Here is a 25,591-nt window from a genome sequence, read left to right as displayed (position 1 = left end):
CAATCCAGTTGAAGGCCCATGGCCCTCCCTTTGATTGTCCTAGAACTCAAGAGGCCTGCTTGCCTCTGCCTCAACTGCTGGGAATAAAGGCGTGCACTACTATGCCTAGCTTTTTCATGCTGAGTTTTAAGCCAGGGTCCTACATATACTAAGCAGGCTCTCCCACTTTTTGTTTTACTAGAAGAGGCTAGGCAGTGAGTTCCCCAAACCCCACACAGCCTCTGCAAAAGCTGTGACCACAACCCCATCCCCCGCTGGAGCGGGAACCTCAGGATCCTAGAAACACATTGTGAGACGGAGGTGAATTGTCACTGACTTTTAATAGACTTGGGTTGTGTCTGCCAAGCAGACATCCGAGGGCTCTGGCTTCTAAAGTCCACCATGGCCAGTCCCCTCTTGGACAAGTGCCCACCTTTCTGGCCAAAGGCACCAGCTGGCCCTGGAGAACTGGACAGTGACTTTATTGTTTAGGCAACTCATTGGAGATCAGAGAGACCCTGACCAAGGCCAGCTTGTCACTGCCAGTCAGCCAGCCAAAAAGTTGTGGGGCTCCCCTAGCCCAGCTTGAAGCAGGGAGAGCGAAATGGCTAGTTTTAATCTAATAAAATTATACTAATCTTGAGGGAGGGACAGCAGGTCACAGACCACTTTTGAGAATACAAAAAAGCTACAGATGGCCTCAAAAATAAATACATATATATATAATATACACTCCAGCCTTTGCACACTTTTAAGCAGTTCATAAACTCTGTTTCCAGGGAGCCCAGCCAGCCCTTGCAAGGCTTCCCAATCCTGCCTTCCCACAGTAGCCTCTGGCTTGTTGGGTCTAAGAGCCCTGTATGCACAGGGGGCGGGGCCTTCTCCTATAGCTCCAGCAGGCAGAGCTCTTCCACTTCTGCTCCCCGGATAGACACAATGGAGTCTCCTTAGAGTTCACCAGCATTGTGGAGGGCAAGCCGATGATTCAGCATTCCTCCTGGCTCTGTCAGAGGCACCCACACTCCTCCACAATCATGTCCTTGTGGTGTTCCAGGAGGACCCTGCCATTGTCCACATAAAGCATGCTCAGTGGCTTGGTCTTCACGGGAGCACAGCATGTAGAAGGAACCCGGTGGGGCTGGTAACGTTTCAGCAGGCTCTGAAAAGGAAGGGGGGGAGGGAGTCAGTTTACACTGGGGCAAAGGCAGAATTACTATTTCTGGCTAAAGTGAAAAATTAGCTTCTGGTACAAAAATAGCAAATTATTTTCATAAACAAATAGAATGCTGCACAGACAACCAGCTCACGAACCCCCACGCCATGCCTGTGGAATGGGCCTCGAAAAAGACAGGTTTCAGCAAATACGCAGCTTAATGTCACCCAGTAATGGTGAGTGGGGAAGCTTGCCTAGTCCAAATTCTGAATGTCGGAGCTGGAGGAGCAGAGGTCCTCTGCTCTATTCCCTCCTCATCATCTAATTATGGGGGACAAGAAAAAGGGAGATGCAGCTCAGTCGTTTGCCTAGCATGTACAAAGTACTGGATTTGATCCCCGGTATTGAAATAACGGGCTGTGGTAGTACATGCCTGTGATCACAGCACTAGGGTTGAGAAAGCAAGAAGATCAGGAGTTCAAAGTGATCCTGGGCCATGTAATATGTGTCTGGGGTCGGGGGGGGGGGGAGGTGTCAGAAAGCGAGGGCGAATGCCCTCTCCCAAGGTAACTCCATGGGAACAGGACTCCGCGCTGTAATAATGCATCGCCACATCCTCACAAGAGCTAGCACAGAGGTGCGTGAATGACTAGACCCAGGTATCTCACAGCAAACCTTGAGCCCCATCCCCTGTCTAGCATCCTGTTCCAAGCCAAGCATCATACCTGGATATAGGCGTGGTTGGTAGGGTGAAACTCCTCCCCCACAGGGTTAGGACACTCGCCCTCACAGCGATAGGCATTGTACTGCTTCGGGTAGATGATCCAGGAGCCCCAGCCAATCAGGTTGAAGTCCACCTGGAACTTGACCCTCCTACATAGTTGGCTTCTGTCTGGCAAATGATGGCGGCGTTGCCTTCTGCCCCATCCACTCCTCTCTACGGACAGCTGTCCCTCCTGGGCCCGCCAGGAGCTCTCCGCTTCCCAGAGCAAAGTGGCGCCCCCCAGCTGCCTCTGCTCCTGAGGCCGGTTGGAGTAAAGCATGAGCACACTGGTACTGGTGACAGGGACAGGCTGGGTGTGGGACTGATGCCAACACTTTCCTGCTTGACTGGACACCTGCTTCTCCAGTGCCCTGGGGTCCTTTAGCCACTTGGAGAGTGGCTTGGTCACCTCTAGGACTGTGCTGTCTGAGGCAAACGTGACCTGAGAAGGAGTGACGGTGATCCTCTCCATCCAAACACGCTCCAGGCAGTCAGCCGGGTCCTGCTCTGGATCCGGCTTGGCCTGGTGGAAAATGTCAATGGTGAGTGGACCCTTGGTGGGGCTGTCCATAGGGCTGAGCAGCTGCAACCGGAGCTCCGCCCATACCAGATCCTCTTCTTGGCTCAAAAAGGAGAAGTCAAACGTGAAGGTCCAGTTCTGCCCAGTCACATCCACATCTGGGAGAGAAACCAGCGTGGAGACAGTTAGAGTTCTGTTAACTAAAGCCGGGTGGACTGTCTACCACCCACCTCTCACCCTCACCCACCCCATTGACTTGTAATATTACTGAGTCCATATTTATTTTGGCCTTTTGAAATGGTTTCATACTAAGACAGAATTGGAACCTGCTATTATTTATCTTCAACTGGGCCTCATCCTCCTGTCTCAGCCTCTCAATAGCTGGATAGATCATACACTCAGTTTATATATATGCATTTATATATATATATATGCATTTATATATATATAAATGCATACACACATAGATTGTATACATACGTGTGTGTGTGTGTGTGTGTGTGTGTGTGTGTGTGTGTGAATAGTGCATTTTAGAGATGAAGGAAATTCAGGCCTTGGAGGTATGAGAGTTTGTACATAAAACTTTTTTTTTCTTTTCTTTTCTTTTTTTCGGAGCTGGGGACCGAACCCAGGGCTTTGCGCTTGCTAGGCAAGGACTTTTTTTTTTAAATATAGATTTATTTTATTTGAGTACACTGTAGCTGTCTTCAGATACACCAGAAGAGGGCATCAGATCTCATTACAGATGGTTGTGAGCCACCATGTGGTTGCTGGGATTTGAACTCAGGACCTCTGGAAGAGCAGTCAAAGCTGAGCCATCTCTCTAGCCCATAAGACTCTATCTTGAAAAGGGAAGCAACGTAGCTCAGTTGCAGAGCGCCTGCCTAGAAGCCCAAAGACCTGGATTTGGCCCCAGCACTGCATGAACTATGGGTGTGATGGAGCAAGCCTGCTATCTCTGCCCTCCAGAGGCGGAATCAGAGACTCAAACGGTTCAAAGTCATCCTTGACTTCACTGAGAATTCAAGGTCATTCTGGGCTAGAGATTGGGTGGATTGGGTGGCCAAGAGAAAGGAAGGAAGAAGGGGCAAGAGAGAGAGAACTAGGAGTAAGCTTCAAATTGCTTGACGGCAAAGCCCAAAGCTCAAATCTCTCTTCTGGTCACCTCTGACCCTGGGCAGTCAGAGAACAGCACTGGTGGCACACACCTTCGATCCCAGCCCTCTGGAGGTAGAGGCAGGCTTGTCTCTGTGAATTGGAGGCCGGCCTGTTCTACACAGCAAGTTCCAGTACAGACAGGGCTTCACACAGAGAAAAACTGTCTCGGGGTTGGGGATTTAGCTCAGTGGTAGTGCGCTTGCCTAGCAAGCGCAAGGCCCTGGGTTCGGTCCCCAGCTCCGAAAAAAAGAAAAAAAAAAAACAAAAAACCTGTCTCAACAACAAAACAAACAAAAAGATGGCTTTGCTACACCTCACCCAAAAGTCTAAGGCTGAGGCTGTCACACCTAGACCCTGGGCTTCTACTCGTCCTGTTGAGCTTCGAGTACGTCACCATCTCAGGCCTACGTTTCTCAATGGACAGGGCAGCTTGCTTCAGCTGAGTAGATGTAAATATCACAGATACTCCAGAGTTGTCAGGGAAGGATCAACAGACGGGCCAACCTCTCCCCACCTTCCCCTGTAGACTCAGAAGCTACTTTCCACAGACTTGAGGCCCTCGGTTTCCCGACTCCGCCTTTCCTATCTACCAGCAAGAGGCTCACCCTGACCGCTTATGTGTCTGGCTTCTTCACACAGGCAGGGCAGGCACACAGCCCCTGAACCTCAAGCCCAAGACAGAGCGACTCTCACTCAGTGAGAAATACTGGGGTAGTGTACCCCATTTACTTTAGTCCTAGATGAAGTTTGTTTAATGTCTGGAACCAGTATGCATCAATGTCCTTTTAAAAGTGACCAAGTGGGCGTGGTCACCTATGCTTACAATCCCAGCGTCCAGGTGTGGGTCTGCAGGCGGTTGGGGCTGCAGAATGAGACACTATGGTGCCTTTAAAAAAAAGGGAGGGAGGGGGGACTGAGAGATGGCTCAGTGGTTAAAAGCACAGACTGCTCTTCCAGAGGTCCCGAGTTCAAATCCCAGCACCCACATGGTGGCTCACAACCATCTGTAATGAGATGATTCCCTCTTCTGTTGGTCTGAAGACAGCTACAGTGTACTTATATATAATAAATAAATCTTTAGTTTAAAGCAGGACTGGAGAGATGACTCAACAGTTGGGAGCATCGACAGTTCTTCCAAAGGTCCCAGGTTCAAATCCCAACACCCACATGGCAGCTCACAACTGTCTGTAACTCAAGAATCTGACACCCTCACATAGAAATACATGCAGGCTAAAATGCCAGTTTACATTAAAAAAAAAAAAAAGTGAGCCAGGAGTGGCAGCACACTCCTTCAGTCCCTGCACTCTGGATGAGGCAGAGGCAGAGGCAGAGGCAGAGGCAGAGGCAGAGGCAGAGGCAGAGGCAGAGGCAGAGGCAGAGGCAGAGGCAAGTAGATCTCTGAGTTCAAAGCCAGCCTAGACTACAGAGTGGATTCCAGGACAGTCAGGACTACACAGAGAAACTGTCTCAAAAAAAAACAAACAAACAAACAAACAAACAAGGGGTTGGGGATTTAGCTCAGTGGTAGAGCGCTTGCCTAGGAAGCACAAGGCCCTGGGTTCGGTCCCCAGCTCCGGAAAAAAAACAACAACAACAAAAAAAAAACAAAAAAAGTGAAGTGATCTTTCACTTTTTTCAAGCCTGCTTTTCTCTTTGCATTACAACCATGTGTAAGGCTTTTACATAGAAACAGGAGGGCCAGGAATTCAAGGCCAGCTTTGGGAATCTAGCAAATGTAAGACCAGAGCCCTACACACGAGCCTATTTCATCAGAGATAAATAATAAGGCCAACCAACAGCAAAGCAAGGACTCGGAAGGACTCCGATGGGTGTATTGAATAGTCCTGGAGGTGGCGGAGGTCTGGGGTGCTCCAGCTGCTCCTGGCTCATCTTTGGGCTGACAAGAGTTCAGCCTCTGGCAGCTTCCCCCCTAACCCCTACTCCTGTCCTTCACCTGTCTCTAACTGCCTTCTCAATTAACTTCCACGTCCTTCCTCTTTAGCCACATCAATAGCCAGCCCTTTCGGAGACTCCCCAAATACCACTGACCCTGGGTGCTAGGTGGGATACGCTCTTCTGCACCCTGTACCAACAGCCTGCAAGTGATCTGAAACTTTTCTTTTTTTTTTTTTTTTATAAGATTTATTTATTTTAGTTATACAAGTGCACTGTTGCTACCTTCAGACACACCAGAAGAGGGCATCGGATCCCATTACAGATACTTGTGGGGCTGGAGAGATGGCTCAGTGGTTAAGAGCACTGACTGCAGGCTGGAGAGATGGCTCAGCGGTTAAGAGCACCTGACTGCTCTTCCAGAGGTCCTGAGTTCAATTCCCAGCAACCACATGGTGGCTCACAACCATCTGTAATGAGATCAGGTGCCCTCTTCTGGTGCGTCTGGAGACAACTACAGTGTACTCATATACATAAAAAATAATTTAAAAAACAAACAAACAGATACTTGTGAACCACCATGTGGTTGCTGGGAAAAACAGATACTTGTGAACCACCATGTGGTTGCTGGGAATTGAACTCTTCTAGAACCTCTGGAAGAGCAGCCAGTACTCTTAACCACTGAGCCATCTCTCTCCAGCCTCTGAAACTTTTATCTTAAGTGTCTGCAAAAGGTTTGAAGCTAAAAGCAGAGGCCAGCATGACCTGAGGAGTTCCGGTTTGACATTGGCTCAGTGGTTTTCCTTCTCTGGGCTTCAAATAGCTTGTGCTATGATTTCCTGAGATACTCGAAGAAGAGGCTTTGCCCAGCATAACCAAAGTATTCAAAGGTTGTCTGTTTCAAGCTTCTCTTTGCCTAGGCCCAGAAGTAAGAAATGAAATGAGGTAGCCAGCTAGTCAGGCACAACAAGACCTTGGGCTGAGAACAGTTAGTGACACTGGTTGAGCACACTCACTCATCAGTGTGTGCAGGCTGGAAGAAACTACTTCCTCACAGGCCGCTCCCAGGGTTTCCTGGGATAGAGAGTCCCCCCGATACAACTGTAGCTCATTAAACAAACCACACTATAAATGTGAACGGATGGGCAGGAGGAAGGGGTTCACGGACACCCGAAATGTACTCTTCCAAGTGTGGATCTAGCAAGAACCATTAGCACGTTTAGCCACCTCCAATTCTAAAGAAAAGAGCTACAACGGAGGTGGTTTACCTGTCCCTCCCCTCCGCCCAGGAGGCAAGGGGCTATCATAAGATCTTTGCTACTTTCTGCTTCTCGTATGCCCAGGCCTTACATGAACAGTCTCCTGCCTCCACACCCTCGTACTACCATTTGCTGAACAAGCGGGCACAGACAGCAGGCGGACCCCATGGAGTAAGATGAAGTTCTGAGCGAGGGAGGGGAGTGGCCTGAGAGGGAATGGAGAGGAAGATGCTGCCCTCTAGACTCCCTCCAGGTAGAGCCTTTTTGCTGAAATGGAGGCCGTTGACACCATTATCGAATAGTTAAAACGCTAAAGTTAGTTGGGTATATTTTAAACGAACAAGCCAAGAGACAGCAGTCCCCTGATTTACAAAAGCAAAGAAAAATCGAGGTGATGTTGCCGGGGGTTCAGGCGAGAGCAAAACATAATTTGAAGGACCTCGGCAGTTTACCTGCCTCCCAGATTGTCCCATCACCATACAAACCTTCCGGAACTTTCTAGAAGGGAAGTGAACTGGAAAGGTATGTTTTTCCGGCTTTACCTCTGTCCTACCCTAGGTGGAGGAGCCTAGCACTCCACTGATTTCCCATTGCCTTGCCCTCCAGGGAGTCCTGTTCCGTGGTCCCCAGATGACCCTTCAGGAGAGGGTCACCGGCAGTCACACCCTAGACGTCGCAGGCAGGGACTAGGGGCTCCGCCTCCAGGTCGCGAGGGCCGGCCGGCGGGCGGCGGGTCAGACCGGATTAGAAGATGTGGATTGAGTCCGGGTCCCGCGGAGGGCCGTCTGGCCCCAGAGAACAGAGGACCAGGCTGGCCAAGCTGCCCAAGGGGCGGGATGTTGATTGCACCGGGGAAAGGAATCCCGAGTCCGGACTCCCTCTCCTGGGCACCCACCTGTCGGCCTACTCCGGAGAGCATCACTCAGGTCACTGGGCCAACTACATACACGAACACCTCCATCCAAGTAGGTTCCGACCCTGTGGTCACCCAGGACACCTGACATCGCCCAATGACAGCTGCCTGAGTTCTGGACTTCCGACACCCCATCTTTAATTTCGGACCGTTGAGCCTTATTAGTTCCTGGTATCATCTGCTGCAGCCGGGATAAAACTCAGTAACGACTTGTTTTCTTGTACGCCCGGTTTTGTGCAGAGCGTATATGGGGGGAAATGGGGCGTTGCCACCTAGTCCCCTCCATAAGTCTATCAATCAAGAAGGTCCTGCGAGTTACTAGATTCGCAGGTGCTCAGTGGTGCGATCAGGCCCTCGCCCTACCCTTTTTACCCTCTACCATTTGAGGTAGAACCAGCTGGAAAGGCGGTGACCCCCGGTTCCATTCCGACCGGGCCACCAGCGCTGTGCCCTGATCCTACCCACAGGGAAACACAGTTAATCCCAGACTCTGACGCTTCTCGATGCCCAGTCCCCACTGCAACCATCACGCGCCTCCCCGCCGTGCGCGCTTGGGTGCTGACCCGGCCAGGCTTGCAGCCTACCTTGCGCCTGGAGGCTGCGGATGATGTCCGCCCGAGGCAGAGGGTCTCGGTAGAGGCTCAACATGTACGCCAGAGGGGACGGTGACGAGGGCTGCCCCCGTGTCCACAGAGGCAAAGCGGCCGCGGTCGCGACGCGCGGGTGGAGTAGGGTCCAGCAGGTTTGGAGAAGAAGAACGGGAAGGCAGTGGACACTCATGGTGGGCTAATTGGACTCTCCAACAACGCCCGGGTCCCTTATATCTGAGCCGCCGCCGCCCCGCCCCCCCTCCCTTCCTCCCTCCGAAGAAACCTTAAGAACCTATAACACCCCCTGGAGGGGCAGGGCAGGGGAGTCCCTGCTGGGAGGAGGTGTGATGTGCTGAGAAAGACTTCTGATAAATTGGGACCGGGGCGGGGGGGGGTGTGGGGGGCGTGGATACAGAGGCTGAGTCTAGGCTGTTCCGCACCTTGCCCCTCTACCCCAAGTCTTCCTGCTGAGACAGAGCCGACCAGTACCTGTTCCGAATTGAGCGATCGCCGAGCTGGAGGTCTGCTGGAGCCCTTGCTGGCTTCAACCCCAGAATAACAGCTTCCTTACTCTGCCCTTTCTGGACCCCAGGCGGTCCTCTCTTTCCAGTTCACCCAAAAGCAGGTAGGGAGTGCTGGAATAGGGGCCAATCCTCTGTTCTGGGTAGCACCAGGCCAGCCTGGGCTACAGCCCTCATTGGCAAGGCCCCTAGGTAACTTCAGGGTATTGGGAATTTGGGAGAACAAAGGTGAGCTCTAGGGGAGCGTCCTTGGTGACAAATGCCAGCTTCAAATACCAAAGTGCCCTCCTGGGGAGCAAAAGGAAAATTTCGTGGGAGCTGAAGCTCCACCTATAGGCAACCTAGGTAGTTTGGGGGTGACAGGCCCTTAACTGCTTGGTATGGGAGTTTTTGAAGTGGGGGGAAGCTGGTGGTTTGCTGGCTGCATCTCCTGCCAGTGGGGACAGAGCCCTGGGAGATCTTAGTCCCTCTCCAGACCGATGCTCAGCTTGAGGCCTACTTACCTGGTCGAAACGAAAGGGAATTAAAAGTCTTATTTTTCTCAAAGTAACTGTCTTCAGTCTTCTCGTTTGTGTGGAAACTCATCATAACAAATACGTCATATGCATAAGGGGTGGACACTCTTTCACACTGTGTAAATGATTTGAGTTCATAGGAAGGGAGCCATTAAGGAGAGACCCTAGGCTTTGTGTTTCCAAAAGGAAAGGCGGGATTGGAATTACCTTTAAAGAAATGTAAATTTCATCCCGAAGTCCGCCCCCCCCCCCCCGCCCCTGTTTTCCTCTGCTGCAGGCTTTCTCCTGAGTTACTCCCCACCCCCACCCGACCCTTTTCAAGCCTTCATTAGCAGCTGCCTAACATTTACTGGACACCTACTATGCGTGGGTATTTTACACACTTGGGCTCTTTTACGGGTTGGAAGGTGAACAGGTGTTAGAAGTAGAGAGAGACACCCTGGGGCCTGCAGCCCCTCGTGATCTGGGAGCTGTTCTAAACAGCTGGAAGGAGCCTGGGGTTGTAGGACCCCTGCAGATCCTGATGACCTACCCGTTGGCTTATCCTGCCGTCCCATCCAATACCACAGTCTAGTTCTAAGCACCAGCATCACCCCGCCCCAAACAGGGTCTTGTGTAGCCCAGGCTAACCTTGAACTCATTTTGTAGCTGAGGACGACCTCCGAATTTGATGACTCCTCTTGCCTCCACCTCCTAAGTAGTCATTACTTGTGCCCTGGTTTACGTGGTATTCAAACCCATGGCCTCCGGTGTGCTAAGTAAAAACAATAGGAACTGAGCTCCAGCCCTAGCTTCACACCCACCGTGCAGAGAACGTGTGTGGACTTGCCCAAGGATACTGTCCCCTGAGCTGTTTGTGAAACTCCACAGTTCCCTCCAGACTTCTGAAGTCGAATCTGGAGAGAGGGCGTGTCGATCTACATATTCATCAGGCACCCCAGCGGTTCTTATCTGAAGGCTTTGGAAGCCTGGGCGGGCCAGGTTACAGGGTAGGATGTGTCCCCAGCAAAACAGCTGGCGAGATCTCCTCCTATGCACTTAAAGCTAAAGTGCTTGGGAGGGTCTGAACCCCGGGGAAAGGATTGAACAAATATCTGCTATGGGGAATGAGGGGACCCTGCCTCCTGCAGCAGACCCCTCCCCAGAGGCTGTCGGCACCTGGATCCTAGCCTGTACAGCTCAAACAATGACAGCTTGCTAAGTATAGGGGGAAATGCTTTTAATGCCAGCACTCCCCCAGAGACAGAGGCTTTAGGAGCCCTGTAAGTTCAAGGCCAGCCTGATCCTGCAGAGCAGGTTCCAGGGGTCAGTTGCAGGTGGTGTGCCAGGCCAGCCACGGCTACATGGCGAGATCCGGACTAATACGCTGAAGAGATGGGAATTCTAAAACCCTCAGGGTTGCCACTCTCTGACTTCCTGGGATGTTCTGGTGGCTAAGGGCAGATTTACCCACCAAGATCTGAGAAGGAACGATAAAGGCGGTGTATCTACCGTCAATACCAGGCTAGAAGCTTCTTGAAATGAATCATTAATCTTATGGCATTCCGTGTCTCGTGTGGCACATGGAAAGTGTAAGAACTGAGTTGAAGTTAATGATATTAACAATGGCTACATTGACGAGCACATCGGCCGTACTGCTGGAAGCTTCCATTGACTGCGTTATCCATCCCATGTCCAAGACAGCTGAAACAGATCGAAAGCTAAGGACAGGACGTGCTGTGCTGGAGGCACTAGAAACAGCCATCAGGAGGGAGAGGCAGGGGTACCCATTTCCCAGGACCGCGTTTCAATTCCCGGGCTTCCCCATAAAAGAGAACTGAGAAGAGAAGGAGAAGAAAGAGCTTGTGAGATGGCTTAGTGGAGAAAAGCACTCGCAGCCAATGCTGGTGGCCTGAATTTGTATCCCTGAGACCCCTAGAGTGAAGGGAGATTGATTCCAGCAGCTTGTCCTCTGCCATGCCACAACACACACAAATAGATAAGTACATGTTTTACATTTTTAATAAATCAGGGCTGAAGAGATGACTCAGTGGTTAAGAGCACTGACTGCTCTTCCAGAGGTCCTGAGTTCAATTCCCAGCAACCACATGGTGGCTCACAACCATCTGTAATGAGATCCGATGCCCTCTTCTGGTGCGTCTGCAGACAGTGACAGTGTATTCATATAAATAATAAATAAATCTTAAAAAAAAAAAAGAAAGAGAAAGGAAAGGAAAGGAAATATAGGTGATCTTAGAATTCCAGGAGATGAGGGCAGAAAAACCAGCAGTTCCAGGCTAGCCTCAGCTACATAGTAACCAAACTAAATGAAATAAATGTGTATCTTGGAGGAAGAGTTTTTTTAGTCTTGCCCTCCTGTGACCCAGGGCTGCAGACAGAGCTCATTCCTTGTGTGTATTGGCCCCCATCTGCACGGGGATCTGGGCTTTCTCCCTGGACTGTCTGACAAAGCTTGTTCCCTTTCCTGCATTCCCTTGCTGCACTGGAAGGGGATCCAAGCCTCTTCAGGACACAGGCCACTGTCACATCAACCTTCTCTGGTAACGAAGGACATTCGATAGTTAGTCCCAGGGCTGTTTCCTGAAAGGCCAGAAGTGCTCTTTCCTCAGGCAGAGGGTGACAGTTTCTCACTTCCCCAGACAGACTGACCTGAGAGATAACCTCTGAGGCCCTAGCAGCTGCTGGGGGTGGGGTGGAGGGCAAAGTCTCCTGAGATCGAAAAGGCTTCCCGCAGCAGGCTGCTCTCTCTCTCTCTCTCTCTCTCTCTCTCTCTCTCTCTCCCTCCCTCCCTCCCTCCCTCCCTCCCTCCCTCCCTCTCCTAACCTGAGCATTAGTGTGGGGCTGGGGGAGTGCTCTAGGGATCTGAAGTCAGGCTTTGGAAAGCAGATCTGGATCTTTCTCCCAACCCCCTCAATGTATAGGACCAGTCGCTCACTAAATTAAAAACAACAGCCGCGGGGTTGGGGATTTAGCTCAGTGGTAGAGCGCTTGCAAGCGCAAGGCCCTGGGTTCGGGTTCGGTCCCCAGCTCTGAAAAAAAAAAAAAAAAAAAAAAAAAACAACAGCCGCACTGATTTATTTCGAGTATGTGTACAGATGTACTGACCAGACATGTGCCGTGATCATGATGTGTGTGGAGGGCAAAGGAATCGGGGTTGTCTTTTGTTTTTCCTTGTGGGTCCCGGTCTTTGTTCCTTTATCTGCCGAGCCTTCTTGGCAGATCTGTTTTGATGCTGCAGCTTGAGTGACTATAAAACAAAGATCAGGGGTTGGGGATTTGGCTCAGTGGTAGAGCATTTGCCTAGCAAGCGCAAGGCCCTGGGTTCGGTCCCCAGCTCCGGGAAAAAAAAAAAAAAAACGAAGATCAATAATAATGTCTGAATAACACAAGTGCCGTAGATAGGACATGCAGAGAGACGTGCCACGTGCAGCAACTGACAGTTCGTTCAATAAATCGGGTCGTGCCATAGTGCCTCAGCCTGGTACCTCAGACGTGATTCTTAGGGAATCAGACACATTCATTATGTATGATTACTTTTTTATTTGTTTGATTTTGGTATTTTGGTTTTTCAAGGCTCTAGCTGTCCTGAAACTTGCTCTGTAGACTGGGCTAGCCTCAAACTCACAGAGATCCTCCTGCCTCTAACTCTCCCGAGTGCCAGGATTAAAAGCATGTCCCACCACACTCTGCTTTAGTGCCCGGTTTGACACCGGTTGCCTTTATCCGAGCCTCCTTGTCTGCAGGTTCTTTTTTTTTTTTTTTCTTTTTTTTTCTTTTTTTTTTTTTCTTGGAGCTGGGGACCAAACCCAGGGCCTTGCGCTTGCTAGGCAAGCGCCCTACCACTGAGCTAAATCCCCAACCCCTTGTCTGCAGGTTCTTAACCCATAGGTTCAACCATTTTGGATTCTAGGAAAACTAACTTATCACAGATAGGGTGTAATAACCATTCGCCCAGCTTTTTCTTTGTGTTTGGTTTTATGAATTGCTGGGAGATAGTCTAAAGTGTGTGAGAAGGGCTAGGCAGGTAGCTTAGTTGGTAGAGTACTTCCCTAACACGGAGCAAGGCCCTGGGTTCAATTCCCCAGCACTTCAGAAACTTGGCGTGGTGAGGCATACAGCTGTAATCCCAGCACTTGGAAGGTAGAAGCAAGAAGATCAGACGTTCAAGGTCAGCCTGGGCTGCAGGAGACTTTGTAAAGAGCCTCTGGGAGGTTTATATAGTTTATAAGTAGACCTGGAGCTGTTTTGTATGAGACTTGAGCCTCGGCTGATTTTGGTGCCTGGGAGAAGTCCTGGGCAACTGTATGTGTTAGCACACGGAAGTCACACACAGAGAAAGAAGTCAGTATCGAGTTCTTTGTGGCGGTGGCGAGCATCCGCCTTCCAGCTTCCATCCCTTCAGTGCCCAGCGCAGCTTCTAGCATCCGTTTATAACATGTACCAAATGATTCAACAGACTCCCATTGAGAAAGTTAAGACCCAGGGGTTGGGGAGTTAGCTCAGTGGTAGAGCACTTGCCTAGCAAGCGCAAGGTCCTGGGTTCGGTCCCCAGCTCCGGAAAAAAAAAAAAAAGAAAGAAAGAAAGAAAGCGCAAGGCCCTGGGTTCTTCAGCTCCAAAAAAAAAAAAAAAAAAGAAAGAAAGAAAAAAAAAATCAGAAAGTAAGGCCCAAGACTCTCATCTCTCCACTGTCTCCACTGCCTCTCCTCAGTATGCCCCAACTCCTCTAGCAACACAGAATAAAAGTTCCTCAGGAGCTGGGGCCAAAAGGCCTATTAAGAAGCTGGGGCTGGGGGTTGGGGATTTGGCTCAGCAGTAGGGCGCTTGCCTAGCAACCGCAAGGCCCTGGGTTTGGTCCCCAGCTCCGGGGGAAAAAAGAAAAGAAAAGAAAAAAAAGAAGCTGGGGCTAGAGGATCACGAGTTCAAGGCCTGCCTCAGCAACTTAGTGGAAGACCTTGTCTCAGAGGATTTGGAGATGTGAATGTGTAGTTTGCTAGCTGTGTGCAAGGACCTAGGTTCCCCCCAGTACTTGGGGATGAGGGGACACCCTCTTCTCTGTACAGACTCCTGATACATAGAGAAGCTTCTACCAGCCAGCGTAGGGGCAAGTGACTGCAATCCCAGCAATCCGGAGGCTGATGCTGGTGGATCTTTCTGAGTCCCAGACCTGCCAGGTCTACATAGTGAGACCCCTTCTCAAAAATAAATAAATGGGGGCTGGAGAGATGGCTCAGCGGTTAAGAGCACCCGACTGCTCTTCCAGAGGTCATGAGTTCAATTCCCAGCAACCACATGGTGGCTCACAACCATCTGTAAAGAGATCTGATGCCCTCTTCTGGTGTATCTGAAGACAGCTACAGTGTACTTATATATAATAAATAAATAAATCTAAAAAATAAATAAATAAATAAATAAATGGGTAAATGACTAAAGTATTGCTCAGCAGCTGTCCTAGTAAGATCCTACCTCAAAAAATGACAGACAGACAGACAGACACACAGAGTGAGCGAGCAAGCAAGCAAGCAAGCAAGCATGCATTGCCATGTACCCATGACAGCCACCAGACGGAGTTTCCTAGAAGCAGGACAATTTCTGATTTCTTTCTGAAGCCCTCAGCCCCACCATCATTGCTTTCTGTGACCTAAACTGGAGAGACTCCATAAATAGCAGCAGCAGTGGGCAGAGGTACCCCGACATGAGGCTTGCTTCTTGCTTACACGTTCAGGGTCCCACCCCATCTGTTTCCCATACTACTGCTCTGGGAGATGGACACCCAGAGCTGTGAGGTCCCTGTCTAGGCCCCTGCCGGGCTCTCTGTGGTCTTGAGATACTGAGGTTCTCTAGCTCGAAGCTCACCGTCTTCCCCTCCAGCCTCCCACCTCACCCCAAGTGTGCTCCAGCCCCACAAAATGACTGCCCTTTTCTGATGTTCACAGCTTCCTTCCTTCTTCCTTCCTTCCTTCCTTCCTTTCTTTTTACTTTGCCAGAAATCTTTTTGTCTCTTTAGTTCCACAAAACATTACTATCACCAGAGTATGGGGATTCTGAGTAATGGCCTCGGCTTCTAAGAAGGCTGACAAAAGTGATCTGAGTCCATAAATTTGAGACCAGCCTGGGTAACCCAGGGAGAACTCCTCTCAAAATTAGTAAGTGGAGCTGGGGATCCAACTCAGCTGACAGCTTGCTTGCTTTGCATACATGAAGCCCAAGATTCTACTCCCAAAGCCACATAAACTAGGTTTGGTATAAACCCCAGCACTGGTGTGTGTGTGGGGGCGGTCGAGGTTCAAAGTCATCCTCAGCTTACAAAGGGAGTTTGAGACCAGTGTGGGCTACGTATACCCTGCCCTTATTAATTAGTTAGTTCAATAAATAGACAGTTCACACCTGTAATATCCATAATCCGGAGGCTGAAACAGGGGAATTATGAGTTCAAGGGTAACCTGGGAAACTAGGTTCTGCTCTAAAAGAAAACAAAACAGCAACAGCAACAACAACAACAACAACAAAAACCTGGCTGGAGAGATGGCTCAGCGGTTAAGAGCACTGACTGCTCTTCCTGTAGGTCCTGAGTTCAATTCCCAGCAAGCACATGGTGGCTCAAAACCATCTGTAACAGATTCTGGTGCATCTGAAGACTGCTAACTACAGTGTATTCATATACATTAAATAAATAAAATATTAAAAACAAAAACAAACCCAAATGATAAGTAAATGTATACATGCATTTTTATTTGTGATAGGTTATTTCTCCACCATTGGTGAAATGAGCCAATTCAAGCCAGATTAGATTTTATTAATGGCAGGGTTTCTTTTTTTTTTAAAGATTTATTTTATGCATATGACTACACTGTTGCTGTCTTCAGACACACCAGAAGAGGGCATCAGATCCCATTACAGATGGTTGTGAGCCACCATGTGGTTGCTGGGAATTGAACTCAGGACCTCTGGAAGAGCAGTCAGTGCTCTTAACCGCTGAGCCATCTCTCCAGCCCTAATGGCAGGTTTTTTGGGAAGCTCTGTGGCCCCAAAGTTCACTGGCCCCAAGGACCAAAGTGAGGGAAGTCACCATGGGGGTGTTGGGGAGTAGGAGGAGGGAAGAGAGAGAAAAGGAATAGAGAAAGAGACCTGGGTTTGGGGATTTAGCCCTGGGTTCGGTCCCCAGCTCCGGAAAAAAAAAAAAAGAGAGAGAGAAAGAGACCAAAATGTCTGGATTATACAGGGAAGAGCATCTTGGGTAAGTGCAGCCCAGCCCCTGGGCTGGAAAGCTCAGAGCTGGGGGCAGGGTATGCCAGGTAGACTGAGGGATGTTTGGAGAATCTGGAGGCCAGGTCTGTTTTGGAAGGTAAAATATCCACCTCGGTCCCTTGTCCCGGGGTCTGAAACCAAACAATATGTTCCTCAGAATCCAGTTCCAGGGTCGTTGTCCGCTGCTCCTTCACAACACCCTGTCCTTCAGGAATGATCCCTGCCTGTCCTTTGTTTAGGAGAGGAGTCCTTAAAACTGTGCGAGCGGGGCTGGAGAGATGGCTCAGTGGTTAAGAGCACTGACTGCTCTTCCAGAGGTCCTGAGTTCAATTCCCAGCAACCACATGGTGGCTCACAACCATCTGTAATGGGATCTGATGCCCTCTTCTGGTGTGTCTGAAGACAGCTACAGTGTACTTATATATAATAAATGAATAAAAAAAAAAGAAAGAAAGAAAACTGTGAGAGCTTTCTGCAAACAGGCCGGTTACACGGTTTGAGTGCAGAGCAAAGGGCCTGGCACTCGTGGGCCGAGACGGCAAAGTGCCTGCAGCCGGTTGGCCGACAGCAGTGACTTATCTGTCAGTTTTCAAAGGTTCTTTAATTAAATCGTTAACAGTAGACAAACCCATGGGCAAGATGACCCATGCCTTTAATCCCAGCACTCTAGAGGCAGAGGCAGGTGGATATCTCTGTGAGTTCGAGGTCAGCCTGGTCTACAGAGTGAGTTCAGGGCTACACAGAAAAAAATTTTGTCCTTGAAAAACAAAAAAAAAAAAAAAAAAAAAAGTCAAATGGTTTGTAAGCTCAGCTGAATATTGAAATTGATATTGAGAAAGACCTGGAATCAGGAAGTGAAGACTCAGGAAGGTTTGGATATCCCCTGCCACTCCTAACTGTCCCCCATGGTGACTATCACCTATGATCACCTAGCCTGATGGTGATCATCAGGTTGGGTAAACTAGAAGCACACTAAGTATGGACCCCTTACGAGTCCTAGGAGCTGCTAGGATGTTGACCTCCACATTACAGACAGCAATGAAGACTCAGAAGGCTTAGCAGCTCGCTTAAGAAAGAGACCTAACAGGCTGGGATTAGCCCTAAGTCCTCCAGAGTTGTAAACCCAGGCCAGGGGCTCCCCAGGGAGGCCATCCCTCATTCCCTGCAGCTAAGGAGCCTCCTGTGTGGCAGTGCTGTGTGGTAGAGGCTTGGGCATCTCCAGGGCACTTCCTTCCTCACCAGAAATGAACTCACTGCGTTTGTGGCCAGTTGCTCCGTTTTAACGGTCTCCTCCTCAGCCCCATCCTCGAGCTACAACAGGAATTCATCAGTGGGCCACTGGCTTATCTCTGACACACATAAAGAAACACGACATGTGTCTGTTGCATGAGTACATGTTACCCGGTGCCTGCACTGGAGTTGGGGTGGGGATTCAAGGTGGGAGAGGGTGAGGATGGGCAGATGCTTCTTGGTGCTGTGGTTACCAAAAGGACATGAGCCCCAGGTCACCGCTTTCCTCTGGTCTGAGTCTTCTCCCCAACTTTTCTGGGACCATGACAGAGGACCAGATGATGTCTGTGTCAATGGCTTTCTGTGTGAACCTCTCAGGAACCTGGTGAGAACTGCGTCCTGAGCTGGGCTAGCACCATCTTGACCTGACAGACTGGATTGAACTGGACTAACACCAGGGGCCAGGCAGGTCTGAAGTTCCTGAGACTTTTCATCCTGGGCCCTATCCAGTGGGAGCACAGCTGGGTGCTTCCCACAGGGTCAGGAGGTCCCTTGGCCTGGGAACCCTGGGGAGTGGGACAGTTCTGTGAAACAAACACAGAGGCCACCAGGAAGATGGCTTCTCCTCCCACTGTGGAGTTTCTGAGATTCCCACAGCCCTTGTCTGCTGTCTCTCTCCTCCCTCTTGTCCCTTGGAGGAAGTCACTGCTGATTCAGCTTTGAGCCCTGAGCCCAGAGTGCCCCCCACCCCCATCCCCATGTATGTGTATGTGTGTCTACATAGGGGGATGTAATGACACCCAAACTGTTTTCTAGGTGCGAAGGTGCAGATTGTCCCCCAAATTGCTTTATGATGATGATCAGGTAGGGTACCCACTAAAAGCAAGCAGCTGGCTACAATGCCAGCATTTCAAAGCGGAGGCTGGAGGATCAGGAGTTGAAAAGCATCCTTCGGGGTTGGGGATTTAGCTCAGTGGTAGAGCTCTTGCCTAGGAAGCGCAAGGTCCTGTGTTCGGTCCCCAGCTCCGAAAAAAAGAACCAAAAAAAAAAGAAAAAAGAAAAGCATCCTTCATTACTTAGTAAGTACTAGTGAGAGGCTAACCTGAGCCACACAAGGTCTTGTCTCAAAACCCAAACCAAAAGACAAACCGAAACAGAAAAGACAGAGCCCTATGGTGGCTTGAGCCTACATTCTCAGCACTCAGGAGGCTGAGGACAGTCATGAGCTCAAGCCTAGCCTGTACCACGTAGTGGATTCAGGCCAGTCAGACACTGTGAGACTTGATTGATTGACTGACTGACTGACTGACTGACTGATTGATTGATTGATTGAGACAGGGTCTCACTATGTAGCCTGGCTGTTCTGGAACTTACTATGTAGACCATGCTGTCCTCACAGAGATCCATCTGCTCTGCCTGCCGGAGTGCCGAGATTGAAGGCATCTGCCTTCATGGCCAGTTAAAGCTGTACACTGAGACTTTGCCAAAACAAATAAACAACAAGCAAACAAAAAAATTATATGCACAGTCAGAGTTGTGGGATACTTTTTAGTTGTTTTTTTTTTTTTTTAATTGTATATAAACACACTGTCGCTGTCTTCAGACACACCAGAAGAGGGCATCAGATCCTGTTACAGATGGTTGTGAGCCACCATGTGGTTGCTGGGATTTGAACTCAGGACCTCTGGAAGAGCAGTCAGTGCTCTTAACCACTAAGCCATCTCTCCAGCCCAACTTTTTACTTTTTTTTTTTTTTTTTCGGAGCTGGGGACCGAACCCAGGAACTTTTTACTTTTATAAGTGTTCTTCTTTGAATCTTTAATAACTTCAAAAGGATAAACAGTAAAGACTTACAAAGCCATTTTGTAATGCTTTACTGAAATTTTTTAAAAGATTTCATGGTTGGGAGCTTGGGAGATGACTCTGTAGTTAAGGGCACTGGTCCCTCTTCCAGAAGACTCAGGTTTGGTTCCCAGCAGCCTGTAATTCCAGCGTTTGAGAGAAAGAGGCAAGGATCCGCCACAAGTTCAAGGCTAACCTGGTTTACATAGCAAGTTCCAGGACTTCCAGAGCTCTCAAAAGCAAAAAACAAACACCCCCCTCCCCCCCAAAAAAAACCCCAAAACCAAAAACAAACAAACAAACAGATAAGACTGAAGAAACAGATTCCTTAAACTAAGTGTCAACAATGGAAACATAACACTCTTCTTTATATGTTTGTTCCTAACTCTGAAGAAAACTACGGTTAGGAGAGAATATTTTTGAATACAGCTTATAATTCTCTAAGGTCTTTGGAAGGCAGTCTCGTTTTGGGGGCTGCAGGAGATCCAGGAAGATTTGCCATTTCAGAGAGTCTTGCTCCTAAGCAGGTGAGATGAGGGACTGCCCCCCCCCCCCGTCCCCCACCCCCCAGTAGGTTTTTCTATCCTCCTCACTCAAAGGGGAAGCGTGGGAGGCTCAGAGGCTGGGTGACTGACCAAAGGTCACAACGGTTAATGGCAGGACTAGCACTAGAGTTCAGCTCTATGACTCTAAAGCCCACCCTGGGTCACCTCAGGCAGGGAGGAGGCACCTGCAGCCCAGACTCCCTGCATCCTTGCTCTGTGGACCACTGACCACAGGGGTCTCAGGATCTCCAGGCAAAGCGCATTCCCCACTCACATCAAAGGGCCCCGGACTTCAAAGGCGTCTTGGGAGAGGTGCACCTACTGAGAATGCTCAGGACGGTTAATGCGATTAGCCAGAGACTCTCAATGGGGCAGGAAGTACTTTACAGAACAGCTAATTCCTTGGAAGTAAAAATCTGTTCTCACCGCAGCCACACTAAGAGTCCTTTATTCTTATGGCTCGCATCTGCTTCTAGATGCTGGGGGATTAAGGTGAGATGCTGCTGTGCCAAACTTGTGCTTTCCATCAAGACTAAGGAAGAGCCTCTAAGAAGTCAGCTGTTGGGATGCACACCTTTCAGCCCGGAACTTAGGAAGCAGAGGCAGGAGGATCTCTGTGAGTTCAAGGCCAGCCTGGTCTACATCATGAGCTCCGGGATAAGTTACTACACGTGTATGAGTGAAACGCTCATACAACAGTGAAGGCCGCTGTATCAATTCCACGTCAGATGTGTGGGTCCCTCGCATCATAGTGAAATTCTCTCAAACGACAACACAACAAACCAGCTGCATCAGCTCCTGGTCATCCCGGCCCTGGTGAAAGGAAACCATGTTTGGCACAGCTCCAAGGGGGGTGGCTCTCCAGCTGTTCTCTGGAGGTGTACTTATTCCCATTTCACAGGTGAAAACACTGAGGATCTCACCGCTTCAGTTCCTGCCCAAGGTCACATTGGTACTGAAAGAAAAACTGGGTGTGGGGTTGGGGATTTAGCTCCGTGGTAGAGCGCTTGCCTAGCAACCGCAAGGCCCTGGGTTCAGTCCCCAGCTCCGGAAAAAAAGAAAAAGAAAAAACAAAACAAAAAACTGGGTGTGGTAGTGGCCCTCCTGTGATCCCAGCACACGGGAAGCAGAGCAAGCAGACTTCTGTGAGTTCCAGGAGAGTCTGGTTTACATAGCAAGTTCCAGAACGGTGAGATCCCTTCTAAAAAAACAAAACAAAAGTGTATAAATTAGACACAGTAAGTGATTAATAAGAATGACTAACGGGGGGGCGGGGGAGGACTGGAGAGATGGCTCAGCGGTTAATAGCACCGACTGTTCTTCCAGAGGTCCTGAGTTCAATTCCCAGCAACCACATGGTGGCTCACAACCATCTGTAATGAGATCTGATGCCCTCTTCTGGCGGGTCTGAAGACAGCGACAGGGTACTTACATATAATAAATAAGTAAATCTTAAAAAAAAAAAAAAAAAAAGAATGGCTAACTACAAGATAGAACATCTATTGTATTAAGTAAAAGAACATTACTTGATTTTTTTTTCTTTTTTTCGGAGCTAGGGACCGAACCCAGGGCCTTGCGCTTGCTAGGCAAGCGCTCTACCACTGAGCTAAATCCCCAACCCCACATTACTTGATTTTTAAGTTTTTTCAGGGGCTTGGATTTTGTGGGGTTTTGTGGGTTCTTTGTTTTTGTTTTTTGTTTTTAAATAATTTATTTTATGCATGTGAGTACACTGTCGCTGTCTTCAGACACCAGAAGAGGGCATCAGATCTAATTACAGATGGTCGTGAATTGAACTCAGAACCTCTGGAAGAGCAGCAAGGGCTCTTAACCACTGAGCCATCTCTCCAGCCTGGGTTTTGTGTTTTTGTTTTTGTTTTTTTTCTGGATGGGTATTGTGTAGTCTAGATGGCAATCCTCCTGCTTCAGCATGCCTAATACTGGCATTATAGACCAGAGCCGATGTACTCGGCTTCACGAGGGTTACTTGGGCGAGCTGTGATGAACATGCCTATAAGCCTAGTACTCAGGAGGCTGAGGCAGGATAATAAGTTTGAGACTAACCTGGGCTACTGAGACCGTCAACACACAAACACATACACATATACCCGCACATGCATATACACACACATACACGCCTGCACACACTCAAACACACACATACACAGGCACACACACACTCTCTCACAAACACACACATAAACACAGGCACACACATACACAGGCACACACACATACTCCCTTAAGAACATACACACATAAACACCACATACACGTATATACATGCACACATATGCACACACATATACACATGCACATCATACACAAGCACACACATGCATACACATACACATATGCGCATACATGCACATATGCACACACATACATGCACATACTCCCCTGAGAACACACACAGAAACATCACATACACATATGCATATGCATACATATGCACACAGATATACACATGCACACACATACACAGGCACACACCTGAACACACACATATACACATGCACACACATACATAGGCACACATACATACACATGCACACACATATATAGGCACACATACATACACATGCACACACATATATAGGCACACATACAAACACATGCACACACATATATACATACATGCACACCTATACACCCAGAGCTGATTATATGCCTACAATCCCCATCTTGAGAGACAGAAGAACCAAGAATCCCTACAAACTGCAGGCCAGTCAAGGGTACATAATAAGACTCTGCCTCAAAAATGAAATAGCTAGGCCAGTCATGGTGGCCCACGCCTTTAATCCCAGCACTGGGGAGGTAGAGGTAGGTGGAGTGGAGGCCAGCCTAGTCTACAAAGTGTGTACAGGATAGCCAAGGCTCTATTATATAATGAAAGCTTGTCTCTCGAAAAGCCAACCCCTCTCCCCCAAAAAAGTTACAGGAACACTAACACTGACAAACAGTGACAGTTGACCTTAGATGGCTGGTAGGTGGCTCAAGGGAAGGTTAATTATCCTGGGCACCGGATAGTACAGAATGTGTATAATTTAAAACTAACAAGTTACTTATTGGATACTATGTAATCTTTTTTGACTGGTATTAACCAATTAGAAAGTGAAATGTTGGGGTTGGGGATTTAGCTCAGTGGTAGAGCCCTTGCCTAGGAAGCGCAAGGCCCTGGGTTCAGTCCCCAGCTCCGAAAAAAAGAACCAAAAAAAAAAAAAAAAAAAAAGAAAGTGAAATGTTACCTCCGAACTGTTTCCTGGGCCTTATCTTCCTTTGTCCTCTGCTGGGCTGGTTATTGAAGGCCAGGTAGGGGAAGGGACTCTTGACATCTTGGCCTGGTCCTTGGCTTCCAAGCTTTCTGAACAGCTTGCTGGCAGGAAGCAGTGTGCTTGTGACCTTGGCAGCAGATGTTACAAGGGTGACTACAGAAACTGGAGTGCATGTGGAAGAGACCAAAGAAAGTTCTAGAAAGCCCCACCCAAGTCTTCCACATTTTCCTCTGTCCACAAATTATTGTTGGATAGACCACCATGCACCTCCCCACTCCTACTTTACAGCCTGACCCTCACCCCTCTCCTAGACCCTACATTTTCCCTCATTGCCAAGTTGCTGATGGTGTTGTCCTGAGAGTCACCGTTCACTCCACTCTACTTTTCTGTCCACACCTACCCAAAGCTTCTCTGGCTTGAATGGTGGGGAATTGTTAAGATGGTTTCCTTCCCTCCCTGCTTTCTTTTCTCTCCCCTCCCCTCCCCTCCCCTCCTTTCCCCTCCCCCTCCCCCTCCCCACCCCCCCCCCTCCCCTGCCCCTCCTCCCTTTTTTGCTTATTTTTCAAGATAAGGTTTCTCTGTGTAGCCCTGGCTACACTAGAAACTCACTGCCTAGACCAGGCTGGCCTCGCACTCAGAGATCCACCTTCCTCCCGAGTGCTAGGATTAGACTTGTGAGCTACCACTGCCCTGGTTCAAAGGGCTATTGATTGCCTGCTGCCTGCTTCCCTGCGGAACACAGGTCCTGCAAGGGCACTCTGGTTTACCATCTGTGAAATTCAGAATCCTCTGGGTCTAGCATGCTGCCAGGCTCCTAGTGGGCCCAGGAATACCTGTGAGTAAAGGAGAGGAAGCACAGAACTGGCCACTGAGGCGGTCTAGCAGGTGGCTTCCTTCCCGATACTCTTTAGTCCTTAGCTGAGAATCCTTCCCCAGGGCTGAGTTCCGCTGACAGCCAAAAGGCAGGGGTTGAGCCAGGCTGCCCTCTTCTACCCCACTGCCCTGGACAGGCCCCTGTACCTCTCTCGCTTCCTTGGGACTTTCCACTGGGGTTATTTCTGCCCATTTTTAGCAGAGACCAGGGAAAGCCTTCATCTGCGACTATCTTCCCGGGCCGGGCTGCAGCACCAGTAGCAGAGATGCTCTCCCTGTTGTTGGGGTCAAGGCTTTGGAGCCCCGCTGCCCAGGTTCTAATTTTTGTTTCACGGCCTGTTAGGAGACTTTCAGGAAGTTATGTCACCGGTCGCTTTTATTCTTCTCTTCTGCGAAGGGGAAACAGCCCATGCAGCAGAGGGCTCATGTGACTTGGAATGAAGACCTTCACGGCAGCCAGGTGTGGTGGCTCTTACCTATAATTCCAGCAGTAAGGCAAGAGGGATGCCATGAGTTCAGAGCCAGCCTAGGCTACGTCGTGAGTTCAAGAGCAGCCTGGGCTACATAAGAAGACTCCGTAAACAAAACCAAGCAATACAAATTCAATGAGACAAAACAAACACCTGGAAAGAATTGAGGGTGGCCTATGGACATAGTAAATGCTCAGCGAAGCAGAGCTCTTATCCTCCATGGTGATTTGAATATGCCTGGCCCAGGGAGAAGGAACATTTAGAGGTGTGGCTTTGTTGGAGTGGGCGTGGCCTCGTTGAAGTAGGCGTGTCACTGTGGGCATGGGCTTTAAGACCCTTATCCTAGCTGCCCAGAAGCCTGTATTCTGCTAGCAGCCATCATATGAAAATGTAGAACTTGGGGCTGGGGATTTAGCTCAGTGGTAGAGCGCTTACCTAGGAAGCGCAAGGCCCTGGGTTCGGTCCCCAGCTCCAAAAAAAAGAACAAAAAAAAAAAAAAAATGTAGAACTCTCAGCTCTGCCTGCGCCATGCCTACCTGGATGCTGCCATGCTTCCTGCCATGATGATAACGGGCTGAACCTCTGAAACTGTGAGCCCACCCCAGTTAAATGTTTTCCTTTATAAGAGTTGCTTTGGGGGTTGGGGATTTAGCTCAGTGGTAGAGCGCTTGCCTAGCAAGTGCAAGGTCCCGGGTTCAGTCCCCAGCTCCGAAAAAAAGAAAAAAAGAAAAAAAAAAAGAGTTGCTTTGGTCATGGTGTCTCTTCACAGCAATAAAACCCTAACTAAGACATCATCCTGGGGTTGGGGATTTAGCTCAGTGGTAGAGCGCTTGCCTAGCAAGCACA

General features: G+C 49.3%; 1 protein-coding gene and 1 long non-coding RNA gene across 4 annotated transcripts; both read right to left on the bottom strand.

Annotated features, from left to right (window-relative positions):
* Nucleotides 1-302: 302 nt before the first annotated feature.
* Nodal (nodal growth differentiation factor) lies at nt 303-8,704 on the bottom strand. The gene is made up of 3 exons (NM_001106394.1): nt 8,223-8,704; nt 1,858-2,573; nt 303-1,138 (listed from the first exon to the last, which is right to left on the bottom strand). The coding sequence occupies exons 1-3, from the start codon at nt 8,416-8,418 to the stop codon at nt 986-988; spliced, it is 1,065 nt and encodes a 354-aa protein (NP_001099864.1). The 5' UTR covers nt 8,419-8,704; the 3' UTR covers nt 303-985.
* Nucleotides 8,705-19,276: 10,572 nt separating this feature from the next.
* LOC147998633 (uncharacterized) lies at nt 19,277-24,398 on the bottom strand. Of its 3 annotated transcripts, none has more exons than XR_015645845.1 (3): nt 23,376-23,529; nt 21,212-21,328; nt 19,277-19,504 (listed from the first exon to the last, which is right to left on the bottom strand). It is a non-coding gene; the product is annotated as an uncharacterized LOC147998633 (long non-coding RNA). The 3 variants fall into 3 exon arrangements; XR_015645844.1 differs by adding an exon at nt 24,236-24,398 and having other exon boundaries at nt 19,500-21,328; XR_015645843.1 differs by adding an exon at nt 24,170-24,248 and having other exon boundaries at nt 19,500-21,328.
* Between the last annotated feature and the right edge of the window lie 1,193 nt (nt 24,399-25,591).

This window comes from Rattus norvegicus, chromosome 20 (genome assembly GCF_021556685.1).
Source record: "Rattus norvegicus strain SHRSP/BbbUtx chromosome 20, alternate assembly SHRSP_T2T, whole genome shotgun sequence".
Classification (NCBI taxonomy): Eukaryota; Metazoa; Chordata; class Mammalia; order Rodentia; family Muridae; genus Rattus; species Rattus norvegicus.
This window is presented reverse-complemented; position numbering and strand designations above follow the sequence as displayed.

Coding starts and splice junctions, on each gene's coding strand:
- Nodal (NM_001106394.1), bottom strand. CDS start 8,418: ATGAGTGTCCACTGCCTTCCCGTTCTTCTTCTCCAAACCTGCTGGACC. Junction 2,574..8,222: donor CCGCAGCCTCCAGGCGCAAG/GTAGGCTGCAAG, acceptor TTTCTCTCCCAG/ATGTGGATGTGACTGGGCAG. Junction 1,139..1,857: donor CCAACCACGCCTATATCCAG/GTATGATGCTTG, acceptor CTTCCTTTTCAG/AGCCTGCTGAAACGTTACCA.